The sequence below is a fragment of the Protopterus annectens genome, chromosome 15.part0 (genome assembly GCF_019279795.1).
Source record: "Protopterus annectens isolate FY-2018-M chromosome 15.part0, PAN1.0, whole genome shotgun sequence".
NCBI lineage: Eukaryota > Metazoa > Chordata > Ceratodontiformes > Protopteridae > Protopterus > Protopterus annectens.
The window spans coordinates 113,390,700-113,412,856 of NC_056749.1; the positions used below are offsets into that span (position 1 = coordinate 113,390,700).

General features: G+C 38.6%; 1 protein-coding gene across 1 annotated transcript in view; it reads left to right on the top strand.

The window, feature by feature from the left end:
* Window positions 1–22,157, top strand: part of LOC122789984 — a 472,870-nt gene that overhangs the window by 148,910 nt on the left and 301,803 nt on the right. Inside the window, exon 3 of the mRNA XM_044057493.1 lies at window positions 8,967–9,083. Coding sequence (XP_043913428.1) covers window positions 8,967–9,083 — 117 coding nt within the window. The remainder of the gene's footprint in view (window positions 1–8,966; window positions 9,084–22,157) is intronic.

Sequence of the window (22,157 nt, forward strand, 5' to 3'; positions counted from 1 at the left end):
TGTTTGTGCATAAAACAATTTTACTTTCAAACCTATACTGCAATTTTACTTAAAACAACTACAGGATCTCTACATTTTTTTTTTCACATTTCACACTTATGCTGCATGTTTACTAAAAGAACAACTACATTTTAACAGAGTTTTCACATTTGACATCTTTGCAGCATGCTTACTCAAAAAAAAAAAAAAAAAAAAAAAACACTACAAGTTTTCACACTGCCATCAAACTCCAGCTTCTCCTACTTGTTAACTCAACTCTTAGGTTGCTTTGGTCCCTCGTTAACTCAACTCTTAGGTTGCTTTGGTCCCTCGTTAACTCAACTCTTAGGTTGCTTTGGTCCCTCGTTAACTCAACTCTTAGGTTGCTTTGGTCCCTCGTTAACTCAACTCTTAGGTTGCTTTGGTCCCTCGTTAACTCAACTCTTAGGTTGCTTTGGTCCCTCATTAACTCAACTCTTAGGTTGCTTTGGTCCCTACAATACGATTTCAGTACAGTGTAGGTGCCTGAAACCTGTTTGTACTTTATAAAACTTTTATTTCCTCATTTTGATGTCAAAGGAAGGGAGAGACCACCCACTTTTTTAACCTTAACGTCTCACATGAGTTGCAGAGGAAATTGTCAACACTTGCATGACATACCACAGACACAGAGAAATCTGTAGTCAGGAGCTCAGGCTGCTGTAAACCACACAGATCAGTGTGAAACTGTTTTCCATTGTCTTTATTGCAGACAAGAAGAGAGCTTACACTGATTCACATCTGCTTCCAATGTAGCCATGCCTTTCATAACAAAACAAAACAATTAGATCAGTCAGTGGTTCAAAGGCAGTTGTCACCTCTTTTGACAATTTTACAAAAGTAGCATCAGAGTAAGCTGGGCACTGTCATAACTTTCCCTAGTGATGTGGACATCCCCCAAGAGGGCCTTAATCAAACTAATGACTAGTGCCAGAAACATGGCCTCAAACTGAATGCCAAGAAATGCATCATTATCCTGTCTGGGGAAAATGGTGTCCCCACTAGTTATCACATTAATAACAACATACTAAGTATGCAGTCAGTAGTGGGGGACTTGGGCACCCAGGTTAATAGCAACCTCACTTTTGACCACCATGTTGCCTCCGTTGTACGGAAGGCTTTCTACATGGCCCACCTCATAAATAAGGGTATTTCATCCAGGAACAAGGAGGTCATAACATCTCTGTACTCCTCCCTTATCAGACCCATTATGTCGTACAATGCCCCCTTCGGCATGTACCTTGCCAAGCACATGCAGCAGTTGGAGAGACCACAGAGGTTCCTGACCAGGAAAATCCAGAGTCTCAAATACCTATCCTATACAGATAGGCTAAAAGCCCTGTCCCTCTACTCAGTCTCATACAGACTGCTCAGAGGTGACCTGTGTCTGGCATACAAGGCTGTCTCAGACTCAGCCTTGATGGCATTGCTGCATATCCATAAGTCAAACTCCACTCGTGCAACCCACACTCAAGGTCTCAACTGGGTCTATCTGTGACATTAATAAAAATTGTTGGCAGGATAGATTTGTGCTCCAATGACTCCCCCATCTGTGGAATAGACTTCCTCTCCATGTCAAGCAGAGTACCTCATTAGTCCTCTTTAAGAGGAACCTGGACAACTGAATGGGAAACAGAAAATATACCCCTGGGATCCCACTTGTGTCTCTGCTGGACAGGGAAAACCGGTGCTGACTTTGTGGGAACATGGGTGAAATTCTTGGATAGGGTTATAAGGGCCTCCGGGCTAATAACCTAGTATCATCCTATGAACCTATGAAATGATAAGCTTTAAAGTTTAAATTTTTGTTGTTTATACTACTTTACATTTTAAGATGACTTGAATGTCGTATCAATGATGTCTGTGATATTTAGAGAAAAGTCAGAAAATACTTTTTCTTATAATTCTTGTAAAGTATTAGAACATTTACCAGAGTGTAGGGGGAGGGGCTGTCAATTCATCTTGGACTACAAAAAGATACTTTGAACAAAAGCCTGCAATTTAGCAACTGCTTTGGTTGTAGTTGTATAATTCCTTAGTATACTGTAAAACAAGCCCTAAGACACACACAAATGAGGGCCATTCAAGAAATAAAAGACACAGTCCTTTTACAGAAAGTATAGAAGATGACAATGGCTGACACTAATGCCATTATATGTTAGTAGAATGGGAATATCATGAAATAATAACATAGCTACTTCCTTATGTCAAACATGACTCATATAAAGCAATCTTGAAATGGATTATGGGAAAGAGAAAGGCTTGAAGAAAAATAAAATCACATTAATATGTCAAGCCCCATTGATAGCCATTTTGCTGACAACATATTAAAATGCTATAAGAAGCAGTTAGAGTGTTTTTGAGAGGTTAAAATAACTCAGAAAACAGAGCTAGATTGAAAAAATAGATTTTTTTTCAGTTCTATGGTGAAGTTTTCCTTTAACCTTGCTGAGTTGGGCTGGTTAGGAACTCAACCCGATTTAAAAACTAAATAAATAAATATGCTTTATTGCAGAGAAGTAAGCCCTCTGAACCCACCTAAATATGGGGTCAACTCTACTGAATTTATATATATCAATTTCAAAGTCATACAAGCACAAATAAATTCCCCAAAAACAAATGAATAACTGCTGGCACTCACTTAGAAACATACCAGCAGTGATTTAGTATTGAAAACAGTGTTTGTAGAGTTCAATATGAACCCGGCAAGTCCAGTCTCATCCAGTGAGAACTCAACGAGGTGTAAGGGACCCCACAAGAATAGTACTACCTTTATTTCTAAGTCAGGCTTATATGAGTATGATTTGAAAGTCTGGAACAACAGCACTGAAAATGCCAACATTATGATTGTTTAATTTGGTCAGTAAAGTCAGATAAGATTTCCAATTTTCAGTATTTGACTTCAGATGTGTAATACAGACATTTCTTTACAGTAACAGTTGTTATTTCCCAATGTACAAACATTATTTGCACAGTAATACTAGCTATATTATTATTTCATGATATTTTTGATTTAAGGGACTGATTGATTACTCACCAAGACTGTGAGCTTACTAGCCACCCCTTTTATTTGTGTTATTTTAGTATATAAATTGCTAATTGGGTGGGTGGGCTGGTCTACTGACCCTTTTCAGCCATGACTTGGGAACAGGGGTGCAGTATATAATTTGATGAACATTAATAAAGCTTGTAACACATATGGACCAAGAGTCAGATAAAATATATATGAGTGGGGAAAATTAAGCACATACTGAGATGAAATATACATGCTATTTATAAAAAAAACATTTCTTTACTTATGAGTACCAGTTATTATAAGCTGCAAAACCAGCCAGATTTCTTAAAGTAGCTGCATTTGATTTCATTTTGCAAGAGTTGTGTGTAAGATATTTTTTAAATGTTTAAAAAATGTCAATATTTTTTATGTCTGCAGGTAGATGGTTCCATATAGCTGGACCTTATCTGGCAAGGTCTCTTTCACCTACATCTAGCTTGAATCTTGGTCTGAGCATATTATCTTGGCTCTTCCTAAGGGAATAGTGTTGCTCTCTGATTATAAGTAATCACTTCAGAGGTGGACAGTAGCCAAGATGATGAATTTTGTAAATGACTGTACTGAGGAGAAAAATGACCCAGTTAGTAATAGGCAGTTAATGGGCTTTTTCATATGAGGCACAATGGTGACTGTTAGAATTTGAGTATTCTATTTTCAGTGACTTATTTGATCTTAGGTATTAGAGGACTTTTAGCTAAGTCCATCCTTGTTTATTCAAGTTTTTATTTATTTTACAATATGACAAATGGGTATATGAACTTGTGTATTGTCCCTTTTCAGCCATGACCTGGGTAAAACTGTATTTAACAACAAGAACTGTCAATCACATTGGTTAAAAATTTTATCTAAAGTATAATGTTGTTAGAATAAATATCTTAAGTATTAGTTACAGTATGAATAGCGAGCCATTCAGTAACACAGTTATAATTGTGCCAGTACCATGTTGATAATTTTGCTTAGCAAGAAGTCCAGTTATTATGTCTATACATTTTTATTGCTTAACGTTAAGCATCAAAAATGATTTATTCATTTTCTTTGTATGGTTTGTTTCTACTGTTCCCAGTATAAATGTTTGTGATGTCACTATTAAATCTGTATGAAGTCACTATTAAATCTGTACATTAAATAACACATACAATAGACCCGGGAAGGCGTACAATAAAGCTCGCAGACAGTCAAATTCTATTCCTTTAATGTCACAACCAAAGCACAAAAACAAAGCTCTGCATTAACGTTCTGAATTACGTTTTTGTTTGTAAAACTTCATCAGATGTGGGCTGAAAAAAACATAATTAAGTATTGATACCAATCCCAATTAAGACAGAACCTATCACAAAGTATTTTAATAAACATAATTGATGTTTACCTAAAACCTTTACTAATTCTGTAAAATATACTTTCTATGACAAAAACCTTTTCACAAAATTCCTCTATTTATTTTGTTTTATTTATTTATTTGCAGTTGGTTTACCAGGATAGTCCATTGGGCCAAAATTAACCCATTTTCAATGGAGTCCTGGGGAGAAACGCTCCAGACATATAGATTACAGTAGGTATTAGACATACTTAAACATTGTTAAATTCACAGTAGGCAAATACAAATGCAATGAACAACAATTACAATTAATTTAAGTATTAAAAAAACTGATGGCAGATTATAAGGGATTATACATAAATTCAAAATTCTACTAAAGTTATTTCATAAAGAGAGTTCAACATATGAGAGTGTAGAGTATTCTTACATATTCAGTAGTAATAAACAGGGAAGTGGGAGTTATGGACAATGAGAGAGTGAAATCAAGGGTGTAAGCAGGAGTACGAGGAAATGGGGATGTTCAGTGTAGTTAAGTAGGGTGTGAGCAAGAGCATTCCCACTGGGAAAGTAGATGTGAATGAAGAGATTTTTTGAACATAAAATGGTTAGAGGTAGTACGGATAGATGGAGGTAGAGAGTTCCAGAGACGAGCTAACCCATGTGAGAGAAGATATTTGCCAGGTGGATGGGTTGGTTTGTACACTTCTAATAGATTTTGGTTGTTGGACCTTAAAATTCTATCAGGTATGTGCATTTTAAACACAGAAGAGAGGGAGGGACAGAGTGAGGGATTGAAAATAAGTTTATGAGCAAGGGATAGTTGTGTATAGGAGAGCTAATGGGGTAGTTCTAGCCATTTTAGTTGTTGGAGAGAGGAGCAATGGTGGGTGTAAGACTTTTGGCTGGTAGCAAACTTGGCTATTTTATTGTAGCAGGAGGAAAGTTGTTTTATGAGGGAGATTTGTAGATTAGTTAGTAGTGGAGCTCCATATAGAAGGGAGGGAATAAGAAAGGAAGTAGAGAGAGTGATTTTAGTGGCAGTTGTAAGGTAGTTTTTTTGTCGATAGAGCATCCCTAGTTTTTGATGTTTTTTTTAATATTTAGTTGTAGATGGGAGTTGAATTTTAGTTAGTTATCAATTTGGACTCCAAGTAATTTGGTCTCTGTCACTAGTTCCAGAGGAGTGTTATTCTCACTAGTAATTGAGAATGAGAATTGTATTGAGAGAGTTGATTTTAGAAGGGGTGAATATCATTAATTTGGTTTTAGTGGGGTTGAGTGCTAGGCGATTTGTTTTCATCCATAGTTCAATGGTAGAAAAAGCATCCTGAGTTAGTTTTATGAGAGTAGGGATAGTTGAGGCTGTGCAGATAATGGTCGAATCATCTGCATATTGGATGATATTGGAGAGAGGGATAGCTTTGTGGAAATCATTTATAAATATATTGAAAAGGAGGGGACCTAATATGGAGCCTTGGGGGACACCAGTCGGGGTGTTAAGAAATGAGGAGGTTGCCTTTTTCCATTTGACTGCTTGATGTCTATTAGATAGGTAGCTAGAGAACCAGTTCAAAGTAGAGGAGGACAGGTTAAGTTTGGAGAGTTTGGTTAGAAGCAGACTATGCGATATAGTATCAAAGGCTTTAGAGAGGTCAAGTAGAAGGGTAGAGACAATTTGGCCAGAGTCTCGGGCGCTATTTACAGTTTCTAGAAAGGAGAGGAGGGCTGTCATAGTGCTGTGATTTGGTCTGAATCCATGTTGTGTAGGAGAAAATAGGTTGTTATCTATGAGATATGGTAGAAGTTGAAGTTGGATGCACCTTTCCAAGAGTTTAGAGATGGGAGATAGGATAGCAATGGGGCGGAAGTTGGAAACATTGTTGTTATTGCCACCTTTATGTAAAGGTATGATAAAGGCCTTTTTCCAGATTTGGGGAACCATATCTTCTTGAATTGAGCAGTTGAATAGTATGCTAATGGGGTAGGCAATTGCTTCAGCTGCTAAGCTAAGAAAGTAAGGAGGTATGTCATCAGGAGCATTGGTGCATGGTTTTAGTTTCTGAAGGAGTTTTTGTATGGTAGATGTGGGTATAGGTTTTCGTGATAATAGAGGGGAGTGTGGAGAGGGGGTGTTAGGGGTCGAAGATGAAGAGGAGGGAGAGAGAGTAGGAGAGCAGGTGTATATTGTAGGGGGTGGGGAAGATGTGGATGGAGTGAGAGTAGGAGAGGAGGAGGATGGTAAAGAGTTAGTAGATATGAGTGTGGCATTGGTTATAGTGTTGTGTTGAGTGTGGTTGGGGTAAGATGGAGGTGAGTTGGAGTGTGTGTTGTAGGAGAAAGAAGAGGTTAATTTAGAAATAGATTCAATGAAAAAAGAATTGAATTGAGTAGCTAAGTCTATATCAGTGGCATTGGGGTCGGGGGTTGGGGTGACTGTTTTACTGGGATGAAGTAGAGTGGAGATGCCTTTCCAGAATTTTTGAGGATTTGTTTTGTTGTTGTTTAGAAGTGTGAAAAAGTAATTTTGTCGATCGATATTGTCGATTGGATACTTAAAAAAGTATCCAATATGTAATTTAAAATACAATTAAAATAATAAATATGTTGGAATATAAAACACATGTTATTGTGCAATATAAGCCATTCCATATGTTGTTGTTGTCTTTCGGCTTTTCCTGGTTAGGGGCCGCCACAGCGGAACTTCGGTCCGCTAATGATTTTGATGAACGCTGAGGTGCCAGCTCGACGTTCAACCTTCAACGAAGGCATGCCCATTTACGCATGTCTTTCGAACGCCCACCCAACCGCGGGAAGGACATGCAGACTCCACACAGAAGGCACTCCCCGCACTCCAGACGAGAATATAAGCTATTCCATATAAAGGAAAGAAAGTCATTCTCTTGATTTATTGCACCATCTTGTGGTCACCTATGAAATCACACTATAAAAATATGAACATTTTATTAATAAATAAAAAGTATTTTTTAAAAAATTCAATAATGATGTTTGCTCTTATTGAAATGAAAGATAAATGAACAATGGATTAAGACCTTAAATAATGTTTTGAACCATTTTAAAGGGATTATGTTAAAACATTTTAAAAAATACAGGGAACAAATGCATAAATCCACATTTCTTTTGAAAAAGTATGATTCAAGGATCCAGGTTGTTTGCTAAACTGTAACTTATAAATCAACAGAATGATTTTTCTTTCCTTTATATGGAATAACTTATATTGCACAATAACATATGTTTTATATTCCAACATATTTATTATTTTAATTGTATTTTAAATTACATATTGAATGCTTTTTTAAGTAAAGGAATTTTGTGAAAAGGTTTTTGTCATAGAAAGTATATTTTATGGAATTATTAAAGGTTTTAGGTAAATATCAATTATGTGTATTGAAATGCTTTGTGATAGGTTCTGTCTTAATTGGGACTGGTATAAATACTTAATTATGTTTTTTTCAGCCCACATCTGATGATGTTTTACAAATGAAAACGTAATTCAGAACGTTAATGCAGAGCTTTGTTTTTGTGCTTTGGTTGTGACATTAAATGAAGAGAATTTGACTGTCTGCGAGCTTTATTGTCTAGTGTTTGTTTTACAAGTAATCTTTGTGGACCTAGTGCAATTTTCTTTGGACATTAAATACCACAGCAAACCTTATTTCAGATTTGTTCAGGGCTGATGTATTTCTCATTAGTATGGCGTCTGAGTAACATGGGTGCATTCTGTGTTCTGCATCTGCAGTCAGGAATGCTCACAGCAGCACTGGGGTGCAGCACAACTCTCTTCCCATCATGCTTTTCTGTGTGAGACAGTGACACAACATGCATTGTGGTTAAGTTCTGAGTGTAAGAATAAGTGCCATTCTGTATGATATTATTATGGATTCCTACTTTACTATCAAAGCTTGGAATATTAAGCAATTATTCATCATACAGAGTTTGTCGAAATTCGTCATCGGAGACTCTGTACAGTAATGGCAAAATGAGATCAAGAGCTGCACCATCACCCTGGAAAGCCTTGACTACTGGAAAACCTGCTGGAAAGCCTTGATTGTTGGTAGCCCGTGAGTAAACCCCCATGTCAGTACTAAAATACCATGCTCATACTAAAACAATCAGGGAAGCAACTTAGAATTAGTCACATTGGGCAGAACGTAAATAAATAAACAATAATCATAATATCAAACAGAACTGCAAGCAATGTACTATTAAAAATAAATTAACACCTAAAGCAAATCTCGAACGTGCCAACCTCACTCTTCACAGGCAGTATAGAGCAGCACTATGTTAGCAGGCAGCAGGTGGAAAGCTGCCAAACTTATGTACCTCAGCTGCATAGAAATCTGATGAACTCTGCATGATGGATAGTTGCTGAATGTTCCATGCTTCAATAGCAATGTAGAAAGCCTGTCACTAAGGTGTGCCAGAGATGGACATATGCAAGATCCTCTAGTAAATAAAATATCACCTTACAAAAATGTAAAAGCAGACCAGTATAAAATGGAAACATAAATGCTTGAATGTTAAAAATTAAATTGGTAATTTACATTTTGTCTCTGACAGGTGGACACTATTATTTCTGGGAACCTCTCCCACCATATGCAACAACTGCAAATACAGAGCACAGAAGATGGCAGCATAATTGCAACATCAAACCCATCCCTGCACCAAGAGGAGAAGGTAAGATTTTTTTTTTAATATGGGAGAGCTAAAAAAACATACCTGTGATGACCCAACACTGGCCCAGTAATCAAGGACCCTCAATCCTCACCACTGGCAACAGTGGGGACATACAGACTGGGAGGATGACAAGTACACACACACAGTAAAGTGCAATTTCCCTTAAGAGCACACAGAAATCACAGTCAGTCTGGGGCTGGTTTCTCCCTCTTTCTGCAGATCCCCAGTAAGACTCCTCACTGGCACAGTTGAGATCTCAGTTGAGTGGCCAAACTAAGACCTCCAGCACTCTCTCTGTCCATCCAGTGCTTCGTGTCCCTGCCCATGTAGCAAACACACACACTTTGAGATTTGATTTACACACACACACACACACACACACACACACACACACACACACACACACACACACACACACACACACACACACACACCTACCTGGGAAAGGCTGGCACAGGTTTACTAGCTATGCCCCCTTCTGCCCAGACTATAAGGCAGTTTCCACTGCCACCAGACAGCTCCTCAGCTACTTTAAGGCCCTTAGCAAAAGGTGGCCAATCCTACTGTGTAATGTTACTATTAATACAAGTGGTAGTTTGACCAAGGGCCAGGCTATTAAGAGTGGCCTGTACAGTGTCACCAAATTGATATGCAAGTACTCTCAGAGCTTAAATATCTCTAAACAGACCAGCCACAATGATACGTTTAGATATATTTAATAATAAATAATAAAAGAACAAAACAATACTCAGTAAGAAATCAGTTATATCAGGGTTCAAAATCACAGGAAATATTTAAAACAACATTGCAGGACAGTCTCAAATAAATACAGAAAACATCTAAACTTATCTTTACTATATTCCTTACTGAATCTAAAATAAATTATTGTACCCTAGACTTAATTATTCATAGCAAGGCAAGTGTGGTGAATGAACCTTCTAGCTGATGTTGTTGTCATGTCAAAGACAAATACAAAATGCCCTCTCTCTCTCTCTCTCTCTCTCTCTCTCAGAGAGTTCTTAAATCCCTCCCCCCAACACTGCTCAGTAACCCTCTTCAAGACATCTCTGAAACAACACCTCTCCTCATCTTGGCTGTGCACATGTGCTTAACACCACATCTCATATAACCTAACTTCAACCATCACAACTATTCTCACCCCCACTCTACTACTCTGACATCCTCCTTTCACATCCACTTGTCTTTTTACTTACTCCACCTCTCCATCCTGTCCACTTCCCTCTTCTACTAATCCTCATTGTCCTACCACTGATCCCTCCTGTCTACTTCCTTCTCTTTCTATCTCTTATAGACCTATCATTGAACCAGATGAGACATTCAGGTACTCTTGCATCCTACCTTAATATCATACCACCACTTATATCTGCAACAATATCCAGAGACTTTGCTGATTCCTGCAACATGACTCATATAGCCTATTACACCTCCTAACCATGTGAAAAGTTTAAGTACCTAGTCTCTAATCAATTCCTATATCTGTTTGCACCCATTGCATGAAGTGTCCTATTTAAATTTTGCTAGCATAGCTGAAAACTACTCATATTGAATGTTCTCATGTATATACTCTGTATTGCTTGTATAATATCTTTGATTTGAGAATGATTATTTTTATACTGTTTTTCACCAATTGTATAAGCTGCCAATAATATGTACTAAATGTTTTTATTAATGTAAATTCTGTATTGTATGTAAAATGTCTTATATGTGGAACTTTTCTCCCCGGGATTGCACTGAAAATGGGCACTTCTGGCCCAACTGGAATATCCTGGTAAACAAATGCAAATAAATAAATAAAATTAACATCTCAAATATTGCTGCTGAGATAATTGCATGATGACATCACTTTTGTCATCTGACTATCCCGTGTGAAAACCCCCATTGCTAGAAACTGCCAACATTTTAGCATCTCCCTGTGAAAAATACATCTCTCTCAGATCTTTGCAAATGCTGGAAGACATAAAACAATAAAACACTTGCAAAACAATGCAGAAGGCACCCTAGTTCTAGATGTCCTGTCTCCTTCCTGCATTGAAACTAACTTTTATAGTACAATCATAAAACAATTAATTTCAACTATTTTCTTGAAGTTTTGCAAGTTAACTCTCTATGTTCTAGTACCCACATAGGTTCATAGGTGTTTACTAGGCTAATGACCACAAGGGCCATTTTAAGCCAACCCATACATCCCAAATCTCTGATGAGTTCTGATACCCTTGACAAGTGTAAGCATGGGCCTGGGAGATGAACTATTTACAGGTTACCTGCTTGCATCAGAGACATGGATACCAAACCAGGGATGAATTTCTGGTTTCCCATCCAGTTGTCCAAATTGTACTTGAATTGGATTAGGGAGGAACTCTGCTTTACATGGATGAGGAGCCTGTTCCATAGAGGAAGTACTCTTTGGGATACATACCTGTCTCTCAAGCAGTTCCTATTTATATCACAGGCAAGGTTTAAGTCTTTAGAACGGGTAATTCTGGTACTGTTTGTTTTCTGGATATGCAGGAGATCCATTAGGGTGGGGTCTGACAATGTCCTGTATGCCAGGCATAGATCTCCCTTCAAAAGCCTCTAGGAGACAGAATACAAGGATAGGGCCTTGAGGCAGTCTGCATAGGACATATTACTTATGCCCTGTATTATTTTAGTGAGAAACCTCTGTGGACATTCCAGTTGTTGGATGTGCCTGGTTAGGTACATACCAAAGGGGGCATTGTACTCAATGATAGTTCTGGAAAAAAATAACAAAAACCGTAGCAGAAACACAGTGAGTGGATAAAACAAGCCAAGACTTTAATAAAAAATTATGAGTGCTTTTGCAATACCACTTTGGCTTCTTCAGATCATATAAATAGCAAAAGTATTCCACAGGAGAAGCAGCGTTCCTAATAAAAATGTAAAAAGCAGCAAGTCAATCAGTATAGGAATGCTTCGGCTAGCGTCTCAAAAAGCTATCCAGCAACGTAGTTCAGCCAAAAATGAAGAATCCAACGACTCAAAGGAATAACACAGGAACGTTCTTTATTCAGTTAGCGCTTTCACCCAACAAGGGCTTCCTCAGACTGTACAAAAAACAAGCTAGCACAGTCCATTATATAGCCAGCCAATGACATCAATAAAACAATTAATCAATTCTAAAAACAATCATTATTGAGGCATTTTCCTTTTATAAAGCAAAATATTAAATATAATGATTCCTAATCTCAATCAATCTACATCTGCATGAAATATGTATGTATTTAATAGTAAATAAATATATATATTGTATTTAAAACATTTAAAAACTGTCTCACTATTAGGGCGGCCACGGTGGTGCAGTGGTTAGCATTGCCGCCTCACAGCAAGAGGTTCTCCGGTTCGATCCTCGGCTGGGGTGCCTTCTGTGCGGAGTCTGCATGTCCTCCCTGTGGTCGCGTGGGTTTCCTCCGGGTGCTCCGGTTTCCTCCCACATCCCAAAGACATGCTGCAGGTGGATTGGACACTCTAAATTGGCCCTAGGTGTGCGTGTGAGTGTGCCTTCTGTGGAAGGTTGGGCGCCGGGCTGGCAACTTGACACTGTAAAACTCCACTGCCATTCAATGTGCGGACAAGGTTATCCGCTGTGGCGACCCCTAACCGGGAAAAAGCCGAAAGAAGAAGAAGAAGAAAAACTGTCTCACTATTATTTCAATACTAATGCCTGTCATTCACAATTCATCCACAAGATGGTACTATATCACATAATAAATATTGAATGTTAAAAAGTACAAGTATTAAATAAATGACAATAATAATGATATACATTTATAAAAAGTAAATGTATATGTATATATATAAAAATTAAATATTCATATGCATTTAAATTTATTAAACCTTATACATTAAATGTCTCATTTTTCAGCAAATGCTTATAATGAATAAATAGTACTATAACACATGATGGATCTTTAGTGTTATAATATATATAAGGTCATATTTCATAAATGCATATTGTTTTCTCAGACCATAACAAGGGTTTCTAAATCCCCTCCCCTAGAAGTAAAATTTATAGTTTGTATAACAAAGAAACTAAATTTATGTGTGTTGCCCCTCACTTTTTGAAAGCGTTACAAGAGTTGAGAAATGACAATACTATTATATTAACACCAGCTGACAAAGGTGGACCCATTGTTATAATGGATTTTCAACATTATTTGAATAACATGAATATGTTGTTAAATAGCGATGGATCATATACTAAGTTGAGCATTAATGAAGTAATGGTGAAAATATTCAGAGTATATGACACCATAGATGATTTGTATAGGAGTAATCTGATAAAAAAGGACTTTTACAAGTTTCTTAAGGTGAATTACCCTGTAATCCCCATCCTTAAGGGCCTTCCAAAGGTACACAAGGGCCTAGATAACCCCCCGATGAGACCCATAGTATCTGGTCGGGGTTGGTTAACAGAACCATTCTCCCTGTTTGTGGAACATCACTTGAGAACAGTGGTCGAAGAGAATACCAACATTTTAAAAGATAGTAAACATTTTTTATTAGATTTATATGATTATCTATCTGGTTTAGGTGATGACACTGAATATTTTTTGGTTACGCTTGATGTGAAAAGTTTATTCACAGTAATACCTAATACTGTAGGCATAGAAAATGTACAGAATTATTTAAAGAAATACACTGATATGGACATGCAGTTTATAGAACTTTTAGCCCTGTTTTTAGAAATCATTTTGGAAAACAACATTTTCATTTTTGAAGAAAACATGTACATACAGAATGATGGCGTAGCTATGGGCACTTCATGTGCCAATAGCTACGCCAACATTGTGATGGCAGAATGGGAAAAAGAAAGTCTATTCCCCTCTATACTATTTCAACAATATGTCTCTTTTTATAAAAGGTTTGTAGATGACCTCTTTTTAGTTTGGAAGGGAAGCGAGTCTACATTACTTGAATTTGAGAAAGATATTAATGGACTCACAGACTTCTTATGCTTTACTATGAATTATTCCAAGGTATTTGTGTCTTTCTTGGATGTTAATATAATGAGGTTACCAAATGGTATTGTTAATACGTCAGTGCATAGGAAAGAGTGTTTTAGGAACACTTTATTGCATAGAATTAGTATGCACCCCAAACATATATTTGACAATGTGATTAAAGGCCAGATCATGAGAGCCTCAAGACTCAATCCTACAGAGGTTGGCTTTAGAGAGGAGATAATAGGATTAAAATCTAGGTTACTGGATAGACATTACAGTGAAGTGCAAGTTGACCAAACTATATTGGATGTTCGAGAAATGAGAGATACAAGAGCTCGACCATATTTCTCTAGCCTTATGAATATAGGGATACATGAGACTTGTGATACAAAAGAGATAGAACACAGGGATACATTTGTTAGCCTACCATTGTTTTATACGAGTGACATATATGATATTAGAGCTATTGTAGAAAAACATTGGCATGTTTTAGGCATAGACAATGAAATTAGTAATTTGGTTGGTGGGAGGCCAAGATTTTGTTATAAGAATAAGACAAATTTGAAAAGAATTTTATGCCATAAGACTCGAAGTGAGCAGACTACACATTTTACTAACACAATTCCTTGTCAAAACTGTAACCAATGTGGCCTTATAAACACTGACACTGTATTTAAACTACCGGTTTCAGGTAGAATATTCAACTTTTTCACTGGCACTACATGTAGAACAGAGAATGTTATCTATTTAGCCCAGTGTTGCTCCTGCGCAGCGTTTTACATTGGTAAAACAAACAGACAGCTAAGAGAAAGGATTAGGGAGCATGATTATAGCATGAGGATAGGTGATGAGCGTAATGCCCTAGCCAAACATCAAAAAGTGAGGGGCAACACACATAAATTTAGTTTCTTTGTTATACAAACTATAAATTTTACTTCTAGGGGAGGGGATTTAGGAACCCTTACCCTGGAAATGGAAACTAAATGGATTATTAGATGTAAGGCTGACCATCCACCTGGTCTTAATGACAAAGTCAGCTTACATCCATTTTTAAAGAAAAGGAGACCAGGAAGAGGGTTGAAACACTAGAATTTATTAAGGCTCTTATTCATATTATTTTGTAGGTAGTAAAGATTACTTTGCAGGTAGTACAGTTAGCTTGCAGGCATGTACATATTTTAAAAGAGTTATGGTCTGAGAAAACAATATGCATTTATGAAATATGACCTTATATATATTATAACACTAAAGATCCATCATGTGTTATAGTACTATTTATTAATTATAAGCATTTGCTAAAAAATGAGACATTTAATGTATAAGGTTTAATAAATTTAAATGTATATGAATATTTAATTTTTATATATATACATATACATTTACTTTTTATAAATGTAGATCATTATTATTGTCATTTATTTAATACTTGTACTTTTTAACATTCAATATTTATTATGTGATATAGTACCATCTTGTGGATGAATTGTGAATGACAGGCATTAGTATTGAAATAATAGTGAGACAGTTTTTAAATGTTTTAAATACAATATATATATTTATTTACTATTAAATACATACATATTTCATACAGACGTAGATTGATTGAGATTAGGAATCATTATATTTAATATTTTGCTTTATAAAAGGAAAATGCCTCAATAATGATTGTTTTTAGAATTGATTAATTGTTTTATTGATGTCATTGGCTGGCTATATAATGGACTGTGCTAGCTTGTTTTTTGTACAGTCTGAGGAAGCCCTTGTTGGGTGAAAGCGCTAACTGAATAAAGAACGTTCCTGTGTTATTCCTTTGAGTCGTTGGATTCTTCATTTTTGGCTGAACTACGTTGCTGGATAGCTTTTTGAGACGCTAGCCGAAGCGTTCCTATACTGATTGACTTGCTTCTTCAGATCATACTCAACAACTAAAACACCATGAACTAAATACAAAGATACTATTCCCCTAGGCCACCCCCAGCCAATAAACACACAGACAATTATGGTTGCTAAGTAACTAATTACTTGATACTAGTACATTTCAAAGACTAAACATAATCATGTCATTAGCACTCTGCCTACTTTAAAAACTGTTTTTACAAACATACCTCTTTATATCACAAAAAGCATAAATACAATACAATTCTACAGCATTGTTTAAAACGTTTTTAAAACTTATTTCTTCGGCCTTCTGGATTTTAAGGCTGGTTGTACAAAAACATAATCATTCAGCCCATAGTCCTGATGTGCTCTCAGTCTAAATATCCATCTCAACTCTGCCTGTTCTGTAGCATTGGTCATATCCTCTCTCCTGACACTAGGGGGTATAACTAACACTTCTTCTTCTTCTTTCGGCTTTTCCCGGTTAGGGGTCACCACAGTGGATCACCTGTTTGCTCATGATTGGCAGTGGAGTTTTTACAGTGTTGAGTTGCCAGCCCGGCGCCCAACCTTCCACAGAAGGCACACATGCACACTCATGCCTAGGGCCAATTTTAGTGTCCAATCCACCTACAGCATCTCTTTGGGATGTGGGAGGAAACTGGAGCACCCAGAGGAACCCCACGCGGCCACAGAGAGGACATGCAGACTCCACACAGAAGGCACCCCAGCCGAGGATCGAACCAGAGAACCTCTTGCTGTGAGGCAACAACGCTAACCACTGCACCACCACTGAGAACATAAAAATATGTTTCTCTCCTTTCTCCTTGGACTTAGATGCCATACCTTCATTTATAAGTTGTGCAATATAGAATGTTAAAATATATACATTTACACATATACAATAGTTTATATACATTTCTGCTCTAATCCAGCAGGGTACGCTGTGGTCACACGCCTAGGATCAGTACTGTACAAACCCTGTTAAACACACATTTCTGTACCAGCAGTTTAATATACAGTTCTAATGCATTTGTAAGACAAACATATGAATCATGTTGATATTCACAAATGATATGATTATTTACAAAATGCCAGCTAGCTGGGCTGGCAGTATCTCCTTCTGTTACATTTCTATATAAATCATATTAATATTCACAAATGACATATAATTACTTACAAACTTCCAGCTAGCTCAGCTGGCAGTATTTTTCTTTGTCACCCCCCCCCCCTCGAAAACTCAAGCTAGTTTTTCAAGTGACCCTTTTGAAACGTTGCTTGAGAGGGTGAGCCTATCTGTGAATACCTTACCCCATTCTCTGTCTTGAGATTCCATCTGCTTGGGCATTGCTGACCCCAGTACAGGGCTGCACTGTCCCGTCACATGGCTGCAACCCCAGATAGTAATTTCAAATTTGGCTGGCTGGCTCCCTGTAGCCATAGATCCTCCCAGACTCCTCCTGCCTTGTACTGCAAATACGTAACACTAGGTCCTCCCTATCATGGTAAAATTTCATCATGGTACAGTTTGTGCCCCTGCCTCCTGCCTAGCAGTTTTACCATGTAGTTAACATCACTGGCCTTCCTTACCAACCTGAAGGGTCCCTTCCAAGCTGTCTGCAGCTTGTTGTGTCTGACAGGAATGAGAACCATTACCTGCTGCCCTACAGCATTGTCTCTAGCTCAAGCATTCCTGTCATACCAAATCTTTTTTCTGCTGTTGGGATTCTGCCAGGTCCTCCTGGGCCAAGCCCCTGAGTTCTCTGAGCCTTGTCCTGAGGTTTAGGACATCTGCCACAACAGACTCCTTGTGGGATTCACACTCACCCTCCCACTCATCTCGAATCAAATCTAGAGGTCTTGTCACCCTATGGCCATACAGCAACTCAAAGGATGAAAAACCTGTGGATTCCTGGGGCACCTCTCTCTGTAAGCAAACAATAGATGGGATTAATATTTGTCCCACTTCCTCTTAAACTGGTCTGCAAATGCCCGTAGCATGGTCTATAGTGTAGAGTTTAACCTCTCAACCAGACCATTACTCTGGAGATGGTAGGGGGTGGTCTTTAGGAGTTTCACCCCACAGTGCTTCCACAGACAAGCAGGCAGGTATGATGTGAAATTGGCACATTTGTCAGTCAGTATTTCTTTTGTGAAAACTACCTTGCTGAAAATCTCTAACAAAGCATTTGCCATCTTTTCTGCCTCAGTGGAGGATAGGGCCACCGCTTCAGGGTATCTTGTAGCATAATCTACTACCACTAGGATATGCTTCTTCCCTGTGGAACTTGGGGTATTTAGAGGCCCTACAATATCCATAGCTACCCCCTGAAATGGCTCCTGAATCACAGACAAAGGCACAAAAAGAGATTTGACCTTGTCTCCTGCCTTGCCTACCTTTTGGCACTGTTCACAGGTTCTGCAGTACCCTGTTACATCTCTAGAAATCCCAGACCAATAAAAGTTCTGCATAATATGTCTCTTGGTATGCTTTATGCCCATATTACCTGCAAAGGCAATAGCATGGGCTATTGCTAGAAGTTCCAGATGGTAGGCTCCGGGCACTATCAAGTGATGTATTCTCTCACCCTCTAGCCCTCCCTCAGGGGTCCACTCTCTATACAGTAACCCTTTCTCCCAGTATACAGATTCCCTTTTCCATTGAGAATCAGGTACCTCACTGGCTGCCTCCTTCAGGCCTTGTAATGTAGGGTCTGAGAGATGAGTCTGTCTCAACTCTCTCTTTGTAACCCTTTCAAGCTACCCTTCCATAGGAAGTCAGGTATTCTCTGACAGTGGTGCTTCACTGTCAGCCTGGGTACTACTACTCACCTCTGCCCTTGCAGCTGTGGCTCACCTTCAGTCTCACTGCAACAGGGTAGCTCCCTCCCTAAAGTAACCACCTCACCAGTCCTGGCTGAAAGTGTGTGTTCTGTCTGTGTCTCCCCCAGGCTACCAGACCCACATGCTCTATGTAACTACATGCACACAAGGTACTGCATTATCAAAATCATTCCCTATCAGGACATCTGCAGGGATATCCTCAAACACACCTACTTTCTTGCTTCTTTTTCCACCCTCCCAGTCAAGGTGAACCCTAGCCAAAGGTATTTAGAATGGGGTCCCTCCTAAAGCTCTGACTGGAGTAATCTGCCCAAGCAAATAGTTCTCCTCTTTAACCATTGCAGGCTTCACAATGGTTAGGTCAGAGGCTGTGTCTGTCTTAGCAGTGGTCTGTTTCCCATCTACTAAGATAGGATAAAACATCTTGTGGTAGGTTGGTACCTTTGTTATCTTGAGACAACTTATTGCTAGCATTCTGTCATTCCCACTTACTGGCTCTTCAACCTTTTGTTTTCCACCTTGCCTCCATGGACATCTATGTGCTACATGGCCCCACTGGTTGCATTTAAAACATTTAACCCTTGGTCCTGGACATGTACCTGGACTAGTGGCTTGGACTAATGGCTTCCCCTGCTACTGTTGGATTCTGTGGGGCAGTCTGGGCTGCCCACCATGGGTTCCCTTAGTCCCATGAGCAGCACTGGGTATCCCTTTCCTGTGCAGTGATGCCCTGCTTGCTAGGTATAGGTCTCCCTTTTCCCCAGCTTCTCTGCTGTGTTACATTCTCTGCTAATCAGATTCTCATGTCCTCAGGCAAAGTGCTAAGGGCTTGTTCCTTCACCAAGAGGTCTGATAGCCCTTCAAAGGTGGTGACCTGACATCCTCTCACCCACCTATGAAAATAAGTGCTTAGTTTAGCAATATATTCACACACACTTTCATCTGCCTGGCGTTTATGCTCACAAAACTATATCCTATAAACTTTAGGTGTTCATTTAAAACATTCTAACAAACAACTTTTGACTATATTATAATTTAAGCAATCAGTATCAGACAATTTAGAAATAGCAGTTACAGCTTTACCATGGAGTAAGGGGGTCAGGAACCATACCCAGAGCCCTTGGTCAACATTATACTGTTTACATATCCTCTCAAACATATGAATGAAACTATCAAAATGATCACACTCTGTAAATTGTGGAAGAAATTTACTGACCTTTATTGCTTTTGGGGTTCACTTCCTCCCTTTCCCATTACCCGCATGACCCTGGCAAAGAGTCAGCATCTCTTTTTCAGGTTGCCTCTGCCTCTCATTCTTCTCAGCTTCTAGACATCGCATTTTCTCATTTTCGTCAGCCTCCAGATGTCTCAGTCTCTCTGCTGCTTCTATTTCCAGTTGTTTGGCCTCCAGCTCAAATCTCTTTAACCCCAGATGGATTTTTAAGTCTTCTGTGTTAAAGTTCAGCTGTCTAATTTCTGAGAGTTGTACATCTCCAAGGCCGGCCTGTTTGTCCTCCTGATTGCTGATCTGTGATGCAGCTGTGCCCAACGCTGCAATCATTTTTGCTCTAGTCAGGTTAGCATGCACCAGTCCTTTAGCCTGGCACATCTCAGCCAAATGGCTCCTTGTCAGCTTGCCATAATCCTCTCCTGATAGGCTTGCCTGCTCTCCCTGACTACCTAAGCTAACAAAAAAAATAAATAAATAAAATAATTGTGATATGAAACTCTGAATGTTCACTGTGTGGCTGATTTAGAGTACAGACACCTTCTTTAGTGACCACTGTTTACAGGCTACAGGAATTCAATATCCACAGCACTGAATCCTAATATGTGGATATCCCACCCCTACCAGTCAATTAATATGTGATGTGGATATCCCACCACAGCTCACCAATAAATATGTGACACCCCAACATTGGCCCAGTAATTAAGGAGCCTCAATCCTCACCACTGGCAACAGTGGTGGACGCACACACTGGGAGGATGACAAGTACACACACACAGTAAAGTGTAATTTCCCTTAAGAGCATACTGAGATCACAGTCAGTCTGGGGGTGGTTTCTCCCTCTTTCTCCTGATCGCAGTAAGACTCCCCACTGTCACAACTGTAGAGTTGTGATCTCAGCTGACTGGCCAAGCTAAGTCCTTCAGCATCTTCTCTGTCCAACAAGTGCTTCGTGTCCTTGCTGCAACACACAAACACACACACACACACACACACACACACACACACACACACACACACACACACACACACACACACACACACACACACACACACACCTGGGAAAGGCTGGCACAAGTTTACTAGCTATGCCCTCTTCTGCCCAGACTATAAGGTAGTTTCCACTGCCACTAGCCAGCTCCTTATCAGCTACTTTAAGGCAAGGGTGGCCAATCCTACTGTGTAATGCTACTATTAGTCCAAATGGTAGATTGACCAAGGGCTAGGCTATTAGAAGTGGCCTGTGCAGTGTCACCAAATTGATATGCAAGTATCCTAAGAGCTTAAATATCTCTAAACAGACCAGCCACAATTATACGTTTAGATATATTTAATAATAAATAATAAAAGAGCAAAACAATACTCAGTAAGTAATCAGTTACATCAGAGTTCAAAATCACAGGAAATATTTAAAACAACATTGCAGGACAGTCTCAAATAAATACAGAAAACATCTAAACTAATCTTTACTATATTCCTTGCTGAATCTAAAATAAATTATTGTACCCTAGACTTAATCATAGCAAGGCAAGTGCGGTGAATGGATCTTCTAGCTGATGTTGTTTTCAGGTCAAAGACAAATACAAAATGCCCCCTCTGTCTCTCTCTCTCTCTCTCTATCTATCTCAGAGAGTTTGTAAATTATTATCTCAAATATTACTGCTGGTATACTTACAGGATGACATCGCTTTTGTCATCTGACTATCCCGGGTAAAAACCTCCATTGCTAGAAACTGCCAGCATTTTACCATCACCCTGTGAAAAATACATCTCTCTCAGATCTTTGCAACTGCTGGAAGACATAAAACAATAAAACACTTGCAAAACAATGCAGAAGGCACCCTAGTTCTAGACATCCTGTCTCCTTGTTGCATTGAAACTAACTTTTATAGCACAATCATAAGACAATTTCATTTCAACTATTTCCTTGAAGTGTTGCAAGTTAACCCTCTATGTTCTAGCTCCCACTGTTAAAACATATACATTTACACATGTACAATAGTTTATATACATTTCTGTTCTAATCCAGCAGGGTACGCTGTGGTCACACACCTAGGCTCAGTACTGTACAAACCCTGTTAAACACACACTTCTGTACCAGCCGTTTAATATACAGCTCTAATACATTTGTAAGACAGG